The 17,267-nt window shown below is 34.7% G+C and overlaps 1 protein-coding gene across 1 annotated transcript in view; it reads left to right on the top strand.

The window, feature by feature from the left end:
* STX8 (syntaxin 8) overlaps positions 1–17,267 on the top strand; it is a 272,706-nt gene that overhangs the window by 74,322 nt on the left and 181,117 nt on the right. Inside the window, exons 5-6 of the mRNA XM_027857160.1 lie at positions 5,761–5,885; positions 7,213–7,305. Coding sequence (XP_027712961.1) covers positions 5,761–5,885; positions 7,213–7,305 — 218 coding nt within the window. The remainder of the gene's footprint in view (positions 1–5,760; positions 5,886–7,212; positions 7,306–17,267) is intronic.

Genomic DNA, 17,267 nt, shown 5'->3' on the forward strand with positions numbered 1-17,267 from the left:
GCTTTTCCAAACCTTTTCATTCTTTCTCACATTTCCCATGGTTCTCTCTCTCAGCTGAGAACTTTTTCTCACATTTCACTGGAAAAATTGAAACTATTCACCCAGAGGTCCTTCTCTCCTCATTTCATATCATTCACATGCCTTCCCCCATTATCTTCTCCTTCATTCCTGTCTCACATGAAGATGTAGCTCATCTTATTGTCAAAACAAGCCCCTCTACTTGCATGAGGGCTTCCATGCCATCCTATCTTCTGCAGCAGATTCCTCCTGCTTTATGTCCAGTCTTTCCTTGTCTCTTAGCTACTTCCTTGCTGTTGACAAATATTCCTGATTCTCCTCAATCCTGAAAAACCCTCTTGATCTAGCCTTCCCACTACCTATAATCTTATATCTCTCCTTTTCATAGCTAAATTCCTTGATATGGCCATCTACAATTGGTGCCTCAGTTTCTTTTCTATGTTCTTAACTCTCTGGAGTCTTGCTTTCATCCTCATCATTTAACTGCTATCTCTGAAGTTAATAATGATCTCATAATTGCTGTCTAAAGACTTTTTCTCAGTCCTCATCTTTACTTCTCTGTAGCTTTTGACAATGTGAAATGACTCCTTTCCTAGATATTCTCCTGATTCTCTTCTTACCTGTCTAACCATTTCTTCTCAGTCTCTTTTACTTGAATCTTCTTACAGAACAGTCAGTCAATCAATCAATAAAATAGAATTCACATTTATTAAGTACCTATTATGTACCAGGCATTGTGCTAAGCAGTAGAGATGCAAAGAAAGGCAAAAGACAATCCCTGCTATTAAGGAGCTCAGTTTAATTGGAGAGACAGATATGCAAAGAACTATAACAAACAAGTTATGTACAGGATAAATTGAAGATAATCAACAGAGAGAAGGGAGACTAGATCTTTTCAAGGAAATTAGAGATATCAGTGGAATGTTTCATGCAAATACAGGCATGATAAAAAATAAAACTGGTAGGGACTTAACAGAAGCAGATGAGATTAAGAAGAGGTGGCAAGAATATACAAAAGAACTATACAAGAAAAATCTTACTGTCACTGATAATCATGATAGTGTGTTTACTGATGTAGAGCCAGACCTTCTGGGGAATGACATCAAGTGGGCCTTGGGAAGGGTTGCTAACAATAAAGCTGACAGGTGATGGAATTCTAGCTCTACTATTTAAAATCCTAAAAGATGATGGTATTAAAGTGCTGTACTTAATATGCCAGCAAATTTGGAAGACTCAACAGTGACCACTGGATTGGAAAAGATCAGTTTATGTCCTAATTCTAAAGAAGGACAATGCTAAGGAATGTTCAGATTTCACATGCCAGCAAGTTTATGCTTAAGATTCTGCAAACTAGGCTTTAATAATATATCAACCTAGAATTACCAGAAAAGCAGGCTGGTTTTTGAAGACACAGAGGAACCAGAGACCAAACTGCCAACATTCGCTACATTATGAAGAAAGCAAGAGAGTTCCAGAAAAAAAAAAGCAAACAAAAAACAAAAACATCTTCTGCTTCATTGACCACTCTAGAACCTTTGACTGTGTAGATCACATGTGGCAAGTCCTCCAAGATATGGGAGTACCAGATCATCTTACTTGTCTCCTGAGGAACTTGTTTGTGGGTCAAGAAGCATCAGTTAAAACTGAATGTGGAACAACTGATTAGTTTAAGATTACAAAAGGAATATAACAGGACTGTAAATTGTTACCTTATTTATTTAACTTATATGCAGAGTACATCATGTGAAATGCTGAACTGGATGAATCAAAAGCCAGAATTAGGTTGCTGGGAGAAATATCAACAATCTCAGATATGCAGATGATGCCACTCTGATGGCAGAAAGTGAAGAAGTTCTCTCTCTGGAGGATAGAATTTCTTATTATTTGGAATCGTGGTTGATCATTGTATTGATCACTTACTAAGCCTTTTCAGTTGATCGTATTTATAATATTGCTTTTGTCATGTACATTTTTCTCCTGGTTCTGCATGTTTCACTTTGCAGCAATTTATATAAATCTTCCAAGGTTTTTCTGAAACTCTCCTTGTAGGTGGAATTCCCCCACCTAGGTAACTGTGGACCTCTTTCCCAAAAAATGGGGCAAGTTTGATACCAAGGGTAGAGGCCAAAGAGTTCCAGATTGATTATAGGTAGTAGTTTAATCAGTTGGATACTTACATTGGGGCAGTATGATCGATCACTGCCAAGAGTTTGATAGTCATCAGTCTGGGGCGGTGGCCAGACTACAGGTTGAATCCCTATAAAGATCCCAGGAAAGCTCAGTGGTAAATTATAGAAAGCAAAGGGAAGTGGAGCTATAAAGCACATTGTTACTGATTGATGGATATTTTGGGGTTTCTGCTTAGTAATGAGCTCATTTCCAAGCTTGGTTATTATGCCAATGTTAATTGAGTAAATGCCAAAACACAAGATCATGAACTGGTCACTGTGTCCACGTTATGGCTTTCATTGGTCAGAGTATCTATGTTATGACTCAGTGTTTGAATTATGATTTTTAACAGTTCACCATGTCTAGGCTTCTACCTTTCACAGAGTTTAAATTTATGACTTTCTTACTGTGTTTTATGGCCTTTTCCCAAATTGGACCCCACACTCCCCTTCGTCATTTCTTATAGCACATTCATTCATATACTACAATCATATACCATAACTTATTCAGCCATTCCCCAATCGATGGGTATTCCCTGCATCTCCAGTTCTTTGCTACCAAAAAAAAAATGCTTATAAATATTTTTGTACACAGGTGTCCTTTTCCTTTTTCTTTGATTTCTTTGGGGTATAGGCCCAATTAGTGGTATTGATGGATCAGTTTTATAGCTTTGGGGGCACAATTCCAAATTTCTCTCCAAAATTGTTTTACTAGTTCATAGCTTCACCATCAGTGCTTCAGTGTACCTATTTTTCCATATTCCTTTCAGCTTTTGTCATTTTCTTTATCTGTTGTATTAGCCAGTCTACTGAATGTGAGGTGGTGGTACTTCAGAGCTATTTTAATTTGCATTTATTTAATTATTAAGTTATTTGGATAATTTTTTCATATGACAATGATAATTTTGATTTCTTCCTCTGAAAACTGCCTGTTCATATCCCTTTGCCATTTACCAATTGGAGAAATGGCTCTTATTCTTATAAATTTTGTTCACTTCCTATGTATTTGAGAAATGAAACCTTTATCAGAGAAACTTGCTACAAAGCTTCTTCCCCTCCCTCTAGTTTTTTTCTCTGATTTTGATTGTATTAGTTTTGTTTGTGCAGAAAGTTTAAATTTTATATAATCAAAATTATCCATTTTATCACCTGTGAACCTCTCTATCTCTTATTTGGTCATGAACTCTTCCCTTATCTGAAGATCTGACATATAATTTCTTCCATTAATTTGCTTATGTCAATCTTCATGTCTAAATCATGTACCCATTTTGAGCTTATCTTGGTATGTGGTGTGAGACATTGGCCTATGCCTAGTTTCTGCCAGATTACTTTCTAGTTTTCCCAACAGTTTTTGTCAAATAGTGTTGAACCTCTTTTTTTTTTTAAAGTATTTGTTACCTGTAGGTGTGAAGCTTTTGTGTAGTCTACAAAACTTTGATCTCTCTCATTCCTTATTTTCATATGATATTTGGATGGTGATATGTATTTGTTGTCCTAATGAATTAATCAAATAGAAAGTATATATTGATTTAATTTGCAAAGTTTTCTTTAGTCTTTCACAGATTTTCCATACTTCTTCATCCTCTAAATAGATATGGGTATGTAATTACTTTCATGGTGATATTTTTTGCAAATGATTGCTATGATAAAAGGTCACCAAATGTACTGTGAAATGATTTCTCTTGTGGCTTTTGAATGCATGATAGGACTGATTGAAAACTCCATTATTTACCTTCTTAAGGAGACCCTATGTGCTACCTTTCCATTTAGCTGCATACTGTTGAGAGTATCAACAGTTGAGTTAAAATTTCTAGATGGTTTAAAGAACTATGTGATTTCTAGTACTTTCTGCCCTGCTCTTTGCTACTCTGACAACATCACTGCAGAAGCAGGATCTTTTTGTATTTTTTCTTTGTTTCTTTGGTTTACATTACCAAAAGAACAGGTGGTTAGCCGCCTGCTGATGAACCTCTTTCTAGATTGTATAGTTGGTATTTGGAAAGTAGATATAGTCTGTTATTGGGACTGTACTTGAATCCTTTTTAGCATGGTACAATTTGTCAGTTTGCTCTCTTCTGGCAGAGCTTTTGAGAACCCATGCTTACATAACCCTGCCATGATGAGGCTTTGGAGTAGGACATGTTAGAGGAGTAGGATTTTGTGTATAATAACAAGATAAGAATTAAACATCATTAGAATACAGCCATTAAAGAAGTTTAAGGCCTCATGTATTAAAATTAAATGAATGGCTCATAGGATCATATGATCATATATATACATATACATATATATATATATATAAATATGGATTTTTTTTTTACTTCTTGGTGAGGTGATCAGGGTTAAGTGATTTGCCCAGGGTCACACAGCTAGTAAGTGTCAAGTGTCTGAGGCTGGATTAGAACTCAGATCCACCTGACTCCAAGGCCAGAGCTCCATCTACTGCACCACCTAGCTGCCCCAGGATCATATATTTAACTCTTGAAGAGATCTGCAGTTTAACCCTCTGATTTTTGAGATGTGAAAACTCAGGCCCAAAGATGTTAGTGATTAGTGACTTTCTCATGGTCATACAGCTAGGGAGTGTCAGAGATCAGATTTGGCCCCAGGTCTTACTAATTCCATGTCCTGCGTTTTATTCACTATACTGCTTTGGTAAAAGCAGTAATTCTTGCAAGAAGTAAGAAATCACTTGTAAGTTGAAGAGATCAGCAGTGGTTTCATGGAACATGGTAGGACTTGAGCTGGATTTTGAAATAAAGATGGCATTTGGACAGGCAGAAAATGAGGGTAAGAGACTATAAATCTCACAAATCTAGCTATGTTTATGGGTTATCCAATGGAAAGCCCATTACTGCTAGCAGAAAAAATTCATATGTTAGGAATAGTGTACACTAAGATTAGGATTTATAATTCAGAATTTTTTATATTTTTAAAACAGAATTATTTATATCTAGCATTTATATAGCACTTTAAAACACTTTACAAATTTTTACTTATTTTATTCTCAAAACAGAGGGAGGCAGAGCTATTATTATTTCAGTTTTATAGATTAGCAAACTGAGGCAGACAGAGGTTATGAAACTTGCTCGAGTCACATAGGTAGTAATTACTCAAGATCACATTTGAACTCAGGTCTTCCTGACTCCAGGTCCAGTGCTTTGTCTACCTTATATATTCATTAAAATCAGTTATAATCCTGAATCTTTTTTTCCTTTTAATGTGAAATATCAAATTGAACAATGGTTTATCCTTATAATTTATGGTGAAAGCATTGCAATTACATTTGCTGCTGGAAATAATTCCAGTTCCTTTGCTTTTGGTAAATGTCACCTGTAAGAGGAACTTTGAAAATGAAGATCAATTTCATTTGTACTTAAAACTTAGAAATTAAAGAGCTTCATTGGCAAACTTCTTGGATAATTATGACTCAAATGCGTTTGTGGAGATTGGGAAGAACATGTTACCACCTTGGTTGTATTCCCCTCCTTCTCCCCAGCTTCCCTTGAAGTAACCTTTTGTAGCAAACATACCTTTTCTGACATATGTGTTATAAATGTGTAATTATTCTTAGGTCCAGTCTGATGACAAGAACTACTAATCGTATTGTGTCTAACCCATGGTTCTTTGAGGAACCAGAGGAGACAAGAGGTCTGGGCTTTGATGACCTTCGACAACAGCAGCAGAAAATTATTCAAGGTATTCAGAAATAAATGTGGGAAATATGTGCTCAGGATCATTGTCAGCTTTACTGCAAAATGAATACATTGTAGTTTGTTCTGAAGCCTCAAGATGATTTGATATTTGAGTTGATTTCTTAATGCAAGACTCATTTGTATTCTCATTATATAAAATCACTTTAGTCAAATAGCTTTCACCTTTAGGTTTGCTTTTTTTTTTAAGCAGCTTTAAAAAGGCATTCTATTTTTAATTCCTTTTTCATGATGAAATTTGCTAAATGAGAACACTGTAACATCAAACGGTCCTTGTCTGTTATTACTTTTTTGATACCAAATGAAATAAAAGGAAGCAAATATAATTGTGAGAGAACTAGAACTATTTCCATTTAAATTGTGCTCCTTAGTCTTGTTCTAGAAATACTAGCAAAATATAGCTCCTACCCTTTTGCATAACAATAATTTATTTATTTTCTAATCAAAGCTTTCTTATAGGCAGTGAAGGGATCTTTTTTTTGGGGAAGGTGATTATGTAAAGTGTTTCCTACAGTATGGGCATGAAAAGAGTAGTTTTTTTTTAAATCATGCAATCTCTGAAAGATAGACCCTCAGAATCAGTACAGTGAGGGGTGGGGGTGGGGGAATTGGGGTAGCAATTTGTTGAACCTAAGATAAGGTTTTTTTTCCCTTTACCTTACCTTCTGCAACTGCAAGAGTTTACTCAATATTGAATTTATTTCAGAGAGAAAAGACTAAAATCCGGAGTAATAGTTTTATATAATTCTGATATATGACCTTGGAGAAGTGCCTTCACATTTTAGTGCTCTAGGTAATTCAAAATGAATTGGTAGATAAAATTTCTTTACATGTCAGTGCCCTAAAACATTGAAGTCACAGGTCTATTTCTTACTCTGTCTTTGAAGGTAATGTGGTATAGTAGAAAGAATACTCAGAGGACTTATGGGTTATATGACTTAACAAGATAGAGGAATAGATATATTGGAATCAAATTCCTCCTTTCCTCAGAGTATATGTCCCCTGCTTTTTCTTTCTTTTTCCTTTTACCTTCCATGTCCAAAGGAAGCAGCTGTAAGAGGATAATACTCATCCTTTTAGTACACTATGTATAGATAGTACACATTGTACTATCTATGGATATAAATATATAGATACATATATCCTTTTGGTATTTCAGGAACAAAACTCTCTTGAATGAGATCAAGATGTATATACCTCATACTGAAAAGATTTCATTGTTATGTATATTTCTGATGTTTTACATCTGATAGGTCCAGTTTGTATGTTATGTCAGCTGTAGACTTAATGATTTTTCCATCTGTTTCATTTAGAGCAAGATGCTGGCCTTGATGCTCTTTCTTCAATTATAAGTCGGCAGAAACAAATGGGGCAAGAGATTGGGAATGAACTTGATGAGCAAAATGGTAAGATTGTGCCTTTAGATGTCATTGATATATAAGTAGGAAGGAATCACTATTTTGAAGTTAAAATGTGTAACTGATAATTTTTGATAGATTGATACAGTTTAATGCAACTCTGTGGTTTATATAAGAAATAGCTTTATTTGTTAATAGTCAGCAAATAACTATAAATGATATGTTAACAGTATTTGTTATCAAATAACAAATGACAAAGTTATTTGTTAACTGTGTTAACCCTTTGTATGTAGTGAAGATTGAGATCTGAAACTTGATTACCTGAAACTGCTCAAAATGTTCTTTGTGATTTCTTTGTAGTCAGGTAAAACTATAAGCTGATGCTTTATATTTAAGACAGCTGAGGTTTTTATCAATAATCTTAACTTCATTTAACATGTTTTGGGTTTTGTTGGTTAATATGGGTTTTATGTGGATAACATATGTTCCCAAATATGTTGCTGCTTTTTAAAATTACTAATGCAATTTTTAACTCTAATGAAGTATAGTTTCCAGGTCATGGGAACTCTACTCACTGTATTCTGTTGTTCAGACTACATCTGGTTAAGTAGTCTGAATTTTTGACATCTGGCCAAGCAATCAGATGTTGACTGAGATTGGTGAGTAGAAAAAGAAATGAATGATTCATGAATGAATTATAAGTTGCTGATAAAGACTGGAATTGGTGGAGCTACTTTTCTTTTTAAGTAGCAGAGAGGAGTTTCCACAAATTTGCTCCATCATTTTCATATTCTTATGAATATAGGGGGAATAACTCTTATTCACAAGTTCTATTTTCATGTCATAATGTTCTCTCTTTCTTGTTTGGTCATAAATTCTTCTGTTCTCCATAAATCTGACAGGTAAACTATTCCCTGCTCTCCTACTTTGCTTATAGTACCAACCTTTATGTCTACATTGTGTGCCCATTTTGACTTTATCTTAGTATATGGTATAAGATGTTGGTCTATGCCTAGTTTTTGCCATAGTGTTTTCCAGTTTTTCCAGCAGTTTTTGTTAAATAATGAGTTCTTATCCCAGAAGCTGGAGTCTTTTGGTTTATTAAACAGTAGATCACTATAGTCATAGATTACTGTGACTTGTGTACCACCTTACTGCACTGATCCACCACTCTATTTCTTAGCCAGTACCAAGTAGTTTTGATGATTACTGCTTTATAATACAATTTAAGATCTGGTATGGCTTGGCCACATTCCCTTTCATTTATTTTCATTAACTGCCCTGATATTTTTGACCTTTTGTTCTTCCAGTCGAGTTTTGTTATTGTTTTTCCTAGCTCTGTAAAATAATTTTTTGGTAGTTTGATTAGTATGGCACTGAATAAGTAAATTAATTTGGTAGAATTATTATTTATATTATATTAGCTCAGCCTACCCATGAACAACTGATATTTTTCCAGTTATTTGGATCTGACTTTATTTGTTTGAGAAGTGTTTTGTAATTGTGTTCAGATAGTTCTTGGGTTTGTTTTGGCAGGTAGACTCCTAATTATTTTATAATGTCTACAGTAACTTTAAATGGAATTTCTCTTTCTATCTTTTCCTGTTTGGCTTTGTTGGTAATATATAGAAATGCTATGATTTATGTGGGTTTACTTTATATACTGCAACTTTGCTAAAGTTGCTTATTATTTCAAGTAGTTTTTTACTTGATTTTCTAGGAATCTCTGGGTATATCATCATATCATCTGCAAAAAGTGATAGCTTTGTTTCTTCTTTGTCTATTCTAATTCCTTCATTTTCTTTTTCTTCTTTTATTGCTAAACCTAACATTTCTAGTACTATATTGAATAACAGTGGTGATAATGGACATTCTTGTTTCACCCCTGATCTTATTAGAAATCTTCTACCTTATCCCCTTTACATATTATGCTTACTGATGGTTTTAGAGAAGTTCAGGGAGTTACAGGAAGAAATAGACAGCAAAACTATACTGGTGGGGGACCTCAACCTCCCCCTCTCACAACTAGATAAATCTAAACACAATATTAACAAGAAAGAAGTTAAGGAGGTGAATAGAATTTTAGAAAAGTTAGATATGGTAGACCTTTGGAGAAAATATAGATAGAAAGGAATATGATATAATATAATATAGGTATTTAAATACATAAATACATATGCACACATAAAAATTCATTGGATGCCACTCATCTTCTTGTATGCATGCGTAAATACCAGGTATACAAGGATTCGTACAAAGAAGGATGATATGGAAGGAATTTTGGAGGTAAAAATGATGGAAGTTATTTGGATGTTGGGAATAAAAGATAGGCATTAGGTAAGAGTTGAGCATGAATGTATTATATACACAGAATTATATAGAAATATACAGAATTTTACATACAGAAATACATTATATATACATATATAAATACACATATATAAATTATGTATAATTATATATAAATTATATATAGAAATATAAGAATTATACTGAAATATACACTTAACTATAGTAGTATTACGTGCATCCTTATAGAATCCAAGCTATTTATTCAACAAATATTAACTAATTCATAAAACAAACATTTATTAAGTATTTAGTGTGTACAGAAACTATTCTAGGCACTGGGAAGGATAGAGGAAGACAGTTTCTTTTCTCATGGATATTATAGAACTGAAAGGGGGATATATTATATGTTATAAACATAGGTTATGATAATAAATATTTTATGACAAAACATTAGAATTGTAGAACAAAATCCTATGTTATGTTTTATCCAAGGCAGACGAAACACAGATCTTCTTTTTTTCTCCCTGAAACTCTTAGCGCACAAATACGTATACAGACAAGGAGTGTGTTTCTTTCCCAAAATAATTTTATATTTCTAGTAGTGGTTACCTAGAAAGGCTTCAGTGGAATGACATTTCTGTTTTATGTTCATTTTCTCCTTAGAAATATATCAGAATCAGCTACTGTTATAGGAACTAATCAGCTATAAGAGGGTTGGAAACTAGCCCTGCTAGTCTGTTGTTCTTTCTGTTAAAGTGTCAGGTTAGCTGTTTTACCCAGAGACTTGCCAAACACGTACAACAATACCCTGCTGATATGCATTGTGATCTGATTATTGTACTTGAAAACAGAAATGACTTGTCTTTAGCAGAAATTCCTTCTGTGACATTTGGTGAACTGGATAACTCTGTCAATAACAAGTGACAGAATTAATAGGTATCACTTGTAAAGGTTAATTAACAGGAAATGATGCGGGTTGTTCCAGGTTTGCTATTAGAATGCTGAAAAAAGCAACAGGAAGTTAAGATATTGTTGAGTTGTTAAACCTCTAAATGTCTTAATCAGTTTAGATTTAATTTTCTTATTATCTAAAAGAAAAAAAGATTTTGTATAGCATGAAATTCTATTGTTTAATATACTGAGTTCTGAGTTCTTAATTTAACAGTTTTGTTGACTCTTAGTGACAATATTTTGGATATAACTTGGAAAATTCAGACATTGTGTGCCCATAAATAACCCTAATATTTTGCAATATCCCCTGAGCAAGTGTCCTACATTTGTCTCTTAACATAAGAGATAGAATTTCCTTTTAATGGTGACATTTTTCTTCTTTAGTTTTCATGTCTCTTCCTTCTACTAACCAATAATTCACCAAAATATAAGAAAATCCCAACACACTTATGCCTTGTGATGAAGTATAAAGATGTGGTGTACAGTAGAATTTATAATTGGGAGAAGACTGTCAGTTCTTTTCTTATATCTTCTTCACAATGTCTTTGATGTTTCTCATTCTCATAAATTTTTTTTAGATGAGAAAATATGGGTTAATAGTTAATTGCTATTTTTTTCTGTTACCTTTATTGTCCAGGCTCTATGACAACCAGTTGGATGGACAACCTATAAAATTCGTCCATCAGTACATATATCTTAGATATTGTGGATGAACAATAATGAATTGGGTCTGAGATTGAGTAAGAGGAAAGCAGGAAAGTATTGTCAGGAAATTGTGTAATGCTTTTAATAAGACCTGCTGTTTTCTCTGAATAAAGTCTTATTTTTTAATTAAAAAAGCTTTTATTTATGACTTTTTTTTTTAACCATCATCATAGTTTTCACCTAATTCTTAACATGAATGTTCTTCTGTTGAGACTTTGTAGCTGGAAGTCTGGAATAATTAACACCAAAGTCCCTAGAGAATTAAAATAACAGGTACCCAAAGGACAATGGAGAGACTCATGGTGGGCATGAGTACGATAACAGCATATTATCAACAAAGAATTATTCAGAAGAAGTGACATAAAGGATACCTTTAGTGATATGCATTACCAGAAAGGTCATGAACCAGCAATATAGTGAGAGGGAGTGATAGCTTATATTCCCTTGATCCCCAATATCAAGAATTCTAGAAAAAGGTACCCAGTACATTGGCTTCTTTGAGGATATAGACAAGAGTTTCATAGACAGCCAGGAGTACTCACGTGAATGATAATCATGGATCAATTAATGTCAGAAGTGATGCATATCTTCTCATGTCTTCTATACCAGGTAAGTCTAAATATTTGATTTAAAAGAGCAAGTAATTTTGACCACTCTTCTTCCAATCTCTGCTCCATAATTTCTTTCCAAATTTTATATAGATAGGTGTATATATTTTTATGTACATCCATATGTTAATGTGGACAAAATCATAAAGCATTAATTTCTATTCTGTATATATTCAGTCATTCACTTATTATACAAGCATTTATTAATTACTCCCTGTTTTCCAGGCCTGTGCTAAGTGCTGAGGACACAAAGACAAAGTAAAAACCATACTTGTGTTCCAAGGGCTTAAATTCTAATGGGAGAGAAATCATATGTACACATAGAGAGATAAACAGATAGATAGAAAAAAATAGATTACAGAGGTATAAAAAGATTGCCTTGTTGGAGTGAGGGCCCAGTTGAGATTATGTAAAATAGATTTGTAGTGGTCCCAGTTAGCACAGATTTGCTCATTTCTTTAGTTATGTTTATCAGCTCATAATGTGGAGTGAAGGAGGCAGATGATATTCCCACCAGATTGGAGTTTCACAAGGCATGATTAGTGATAAGACAAGGGGGTGACAGGAAGTAGAGACAGGAATGGGAGAAAGCTTAAGAAAGTACTCGTGGAGAGTTTCAGCTTATAGTAAAGATGAAGAATAAATTTAGAATTAGTAAGGGATTAGAAAGGTAAAGATAAAAGGTTGTGATTTGATAAAGGCAATTTCAGAGTTCATGAACAAGGAAGTGGAATGCTTTTCCTTGATTGCCAGGTGAATGATCTGTCCATTCTTGTGTGTAGCTGAAGTGGGGCGGAGAAGAAGGTCATAGGAGTTGAGTTGATTGGGAAACTGGGGAAATTAGGGTATTTGAAGGAATATCAACATTGAGGTTAAGAAATATTTATAACATTTCTGGGAGCCAAGATGGCGGAGTAAGAAGTAAGTTGCTCTCACCCTCCCTGAGTGACCTCTGAAAGCCCAGAAAATATGGATCCAGGAAAAACCCTGAGCCAGCAGAAAGATGGATTGCAGCAGTTTTGTAACCCAGGAAACTTGGGGGATTAGTGGGAAAGGCCCCTCTCACTCTGAGGGAGGGGAAGCAGTACAGGATGGGAGGTGTCCTAGCAAGCCAGCAGCAAGCCCCACTTCAGCCTACCAGGGGGAAATCCTGAGACCCAGTTTGGTGGAGCAGGCAAGTGCCAACACCAGGACCCCCTGAGAATGTCAGTACAGGCAGGGGAATCAGTAGACACCAGCTCAGAAAACCACCATGGGCGACAGCGTTCTCAAGTAGCCAAATCATCTGGTGCCTCAGCACAACTCTGGGAAGCACAACTCCAGGAGGCAAAGTTCCAGGGTGACAGACATCTTCCAGCAGCAAAATGTCTCTGTGCAAGGCCCAGATGAGCAGGAGCCAAACATTCAAGTGCAAGTACCAAGTGAGCAGGAGAAGAAACTTGGATATGTGGCCCCTTTGCTCCAGCAGGAGAGCTCAACTTTAAAAAAAAAAAAGTCAGGAAATAGGCAAACACCATGAGCAAAAAGCAGAAATGGATGATGACCATAGATTCTTATTATGGGGACAGGGAAGATCAAAACACAAATTCAGAAGAGGACAGCATTGTCAGTATACCCACATCTGAGACCTCAGAGAGGAATATGAACTGGTCTCAAGTTCAAAAAGCCTTCTTGGAAGAGCTCAAGAAAGATTTTAAAAGTCAAATAAGAGAGGTAGAAGAGAAACTGGGAAAAGAAATGAGAGGTATGCAAGAAAGAGTCAATAGCTTGGAAAAGGAAGGACAAAAATTGACTGTAGAAAACAAGTCCTTAAAAAATACAGTTGGACAAATGGGAAACTAAAAGTAGACCAAAGAAAACTACTTAAAAAGCAAAATGGGCCAAATGGAAAAGTAAGCACAAAAACTCATTGACAGGAAGGACTCCTTAAAAAGTAAAATGAGCCAAATGGAAAAGGAGGTACAAAATCTAATAGAAGAAAACAACTGGTTAAAAATTAGAATGGGGCAAGTGGAAGCTAATGACTATAAGAGATCAAGAATCAGTCTAACAGAAACAAAAGAATGAAAAAATAGAAGAAAACAAAATATTTCATTGGTAAAACTACTGACCTAGAAAATAAACCCAGGAGAGACAATTAAAAAATAATTGTTCTACTTGCAAACCATGATAAAAAAAAAAGAGTCTGGACAACATCCTTCAGGAAATCATCAAAGAAAACTGCCCTGAGGTCCTAGAACCAGAGGGTAAAATAGTCATCGAAAGAATCCACAGATCACCTCCTGAAAGAGATCCCAAATTGAAAATGCCAAGGAATATTGTAGCCAAATTCCAAAATTAACATATCAAAGAGAAAAATACTAGAAGAAAACAATTTAAATATCATGGAACCATAGTCAGGACCTTGGCAGCTTCTACATTAAAAGATCTGAGGGCGTGGAATACAATATTTCTTAAGGCAAAGGATCTTGGATTATAACCAAGGATCAACTACCCAGCGAAACTGAGCAAACTCTTTCAGGGGAGGAATGAAATAGGAGACTTCCAAATCTTCCTGATGAAAAGACCAGAACTCAACAGAAAATTTGACCTTCAAATACCAGACTCAATAAAGGCATAAAAAGGTAAACAGGAAAGAAAAAAAAAAACTAACATGTTATTAATAAGGGAAAACTGTTTACATCCCTACAAGGGAAGATGACACTTTGTAACTCTTGAGAACTGTAATGTTATTGTGACATTCAAAAGGGGGTATACTTAGACAGAGGTCTTGGATATAAGTTGACTTGGATGTGATGACAAAAAAATTTAAGTGGTGAAAAGGGATTGTACTGGGAGAAAAGGAAAGGAGAAGGCAGACAAGGGTAGATTACATCACATGAAAAGGCAAAAAAACCCAGTACAGTTGAGGAAGAGAAGGGAGGGAAATGAGCATTGTTTGAACCTTACTTTCATCAGATTTGGTTCAAAGAGGGAATAATATAATCAGTTAGGTTTAGAAATCTAACTTACCCTATAGGAAGTAGGAGGGGAAAGGGAAAAGAAAAGGGAGGGGGTGAATAGAAGGGAGAGAAGAAGTAGAATGGGTAAAGGGGAAGAAGAGGGAGGTGGCTAATAAAAAGGAGGGTAGACTGAGGGAGGTGATGATAAAAAGTAAAACTCTAGTGAGGAGGAAAAGGGAGAAAGGAGAGAGAAAAGCGCTAATGGGGAGGAGAGGAATAGGATGGAGAGAAAGACTCAGATAGTAATCATGACTGTGAGTGTCAATGGGATGCACTCTCCCATAAAATGGAAGCGGATAGCAGAATGAATTAAAAACCATAATCCTGCAATATGTTGTTTACAAGAAACACATTTGAAACAGAGGGATACACACAGGGTAAAGGTAAAAGGCTGGACTAGAATATGTTATGCTTCAGCTGAAGTAAAAAAAAGCAGGGATAGCAATCCTGATCTCAGAGGTAAGGAAGGAAACTAACATCCTTGTAAAAGGATGAATGAAGTAATATGAAGTAATAATGAAGTAATATCATTACTAAACATGAATGCACCAAGTGGTATGGCATCTAAATTTTTTTTTTTTATAATTTTTAGGCAGTTAGGGTTAAGTGACTTGCCCAGGGTCACACAGCTAGTAAATGTCAAGTGTTTGGTCTGAGGTCAGATTTGAACTCAGGTCTTCCTCACTTCAGGGCCAGTGCTCTATCCACTCTGCCACCTAGCTGCCCCTGTTTGTCTTTTTTTTTTTTTTTTTTTAGTAATTTTTAGGCATCTAAATTCTTAGAGGAGAAGTTCAGGGAGATAGAGGAAGAAATAGACAGCAAAACCATACTAGTGGGAGACCTCAATCTCCCCTTCTCAGAACTAGATAAATCTAACAACAAAATAAACAAGAAGGAAGGTAAGGAGATGAATAGAATCTTAGAAAAGTTAAATATGGTTGACCTCTGGAGAAAACTGAATGGAGACAGAAAGGAATATACCTTTTTCTCAGTGGTACGTGGGACCTTCACAAAAATTGACCATGTACTAGGGTATAAAAAACTCACAATCCAATGCAGAAAGGCAGAAATATTAAATGCACCCTTCTCAGATCATGATGCAATAAAAATTACATGTATTAAAGGATCATGGAAAGATAGACTAAAAGTTAATCAGAAACAATATATATAATCTAATCCTAAAGAATGAGCGAGTCAAACAACAGGTCATAGAAACAATCAATATCTTCATCTAAGAGGATGGCAATAATGAGACGACATACCAAAACTTATGGAATATAGGCAGTGCGGTTCTTAGGAGAAGTTTTACATCTCTCCATGCTTACATGAATAAAATAGAGAAAGAGGAGATCAATGAATTGGACATGCAACTAAAAAAACTAGAAAAAGAACAAATTAAAAATCCCCAATTAAATACCAAATTAGAAATTCTGAAAACCAAAGGAAAGATTAATAAAATTGAAATTAAGAAAACTATTGAACTAATAAATAAAATAAAGAGGTAGTTTTATGAAAAAGCCAATAAAATACATAAACCTTTGGTTAATTTGATTTAAAAAAACAAATTACCAGCATCAAAAATGAAAAGGGTAAATTCACCACCAATGAAGAGGAAATCAAAACAATAATTAGGAGCTATTTTGCCCAATTGTATGCCAATAAATTTGACACTCTTAGTGAAATGGATGAATATTTACAAAAATATAAATTGCCCAGATTAATGGAAGATAAAATAAATACTTAACCCCATTTTAAAAAAAGAAATTGAACAAGCTATCAATGAACTCCCTAAGAAAAAATCTCCAGGGCCAGATGGATTTATAAGTGAATTGTATCAAACATTTAAAGAACAACTAATTCCAATACTATAAAAACTATGTGGGAAAATAGGTAGAGTCCTACCAAATTCTTTTTATGATACAGATACGGTACTGATACCTAAGCCGGAGAGAGCCAAAACAGAGAAAGAAAATTATAGACCAATTTCCCTAATGAATGTAGATGCAAACATTTTAAATAAAATATCAGCAAAGAGATTATAACAACTTATCTTGAGGATAATACTCTATGACCAGATAGAATTTATGCCAGCAATGCAGAGCTGGTTGAATGTTAGGAAAACTGTCAGAATTATTGACCATATCAACAACAAAACTAACAAATCATGTGATTATCTCAATAGATGCAGAAAAAGCATTTGACAAAATACAACACCCATTCCTATTAAAAACACTAGAGAGCATAGGAACAAATGAGTCTTCCTTAAAATGATAGATAGCATCTATCAAAAACCATCAGCAAACATCATATGTAATGGGGATAAGGTAGAAGATTTCCAGTAAAATCGGGGGTGAAACAAGGATGTCCACTATCACCACTGTTATTCAATATTGTACTAGAAGTGTTAGCTTTAACAATTAGAGAAGAAAAAGAAATGGAAGGAATTAGAATA

Source organism: Vombatus ursinus, unplaced genomic scaffold (genome assembly GCF_900497805.2).
Source record: "Vombatus ursinus unplaced genomic scaffold, bare-nosed wombat genome assembly UNPS02011916.1, whole genome shotgun sequence".
Taxonomy (NCBI): domain Eukaryota; kingdom Metazoa; phylum Chordata; class Mammalia; order Diprotodontia; family Vombatidae; genus Vombatus; species Vombatus ursinus.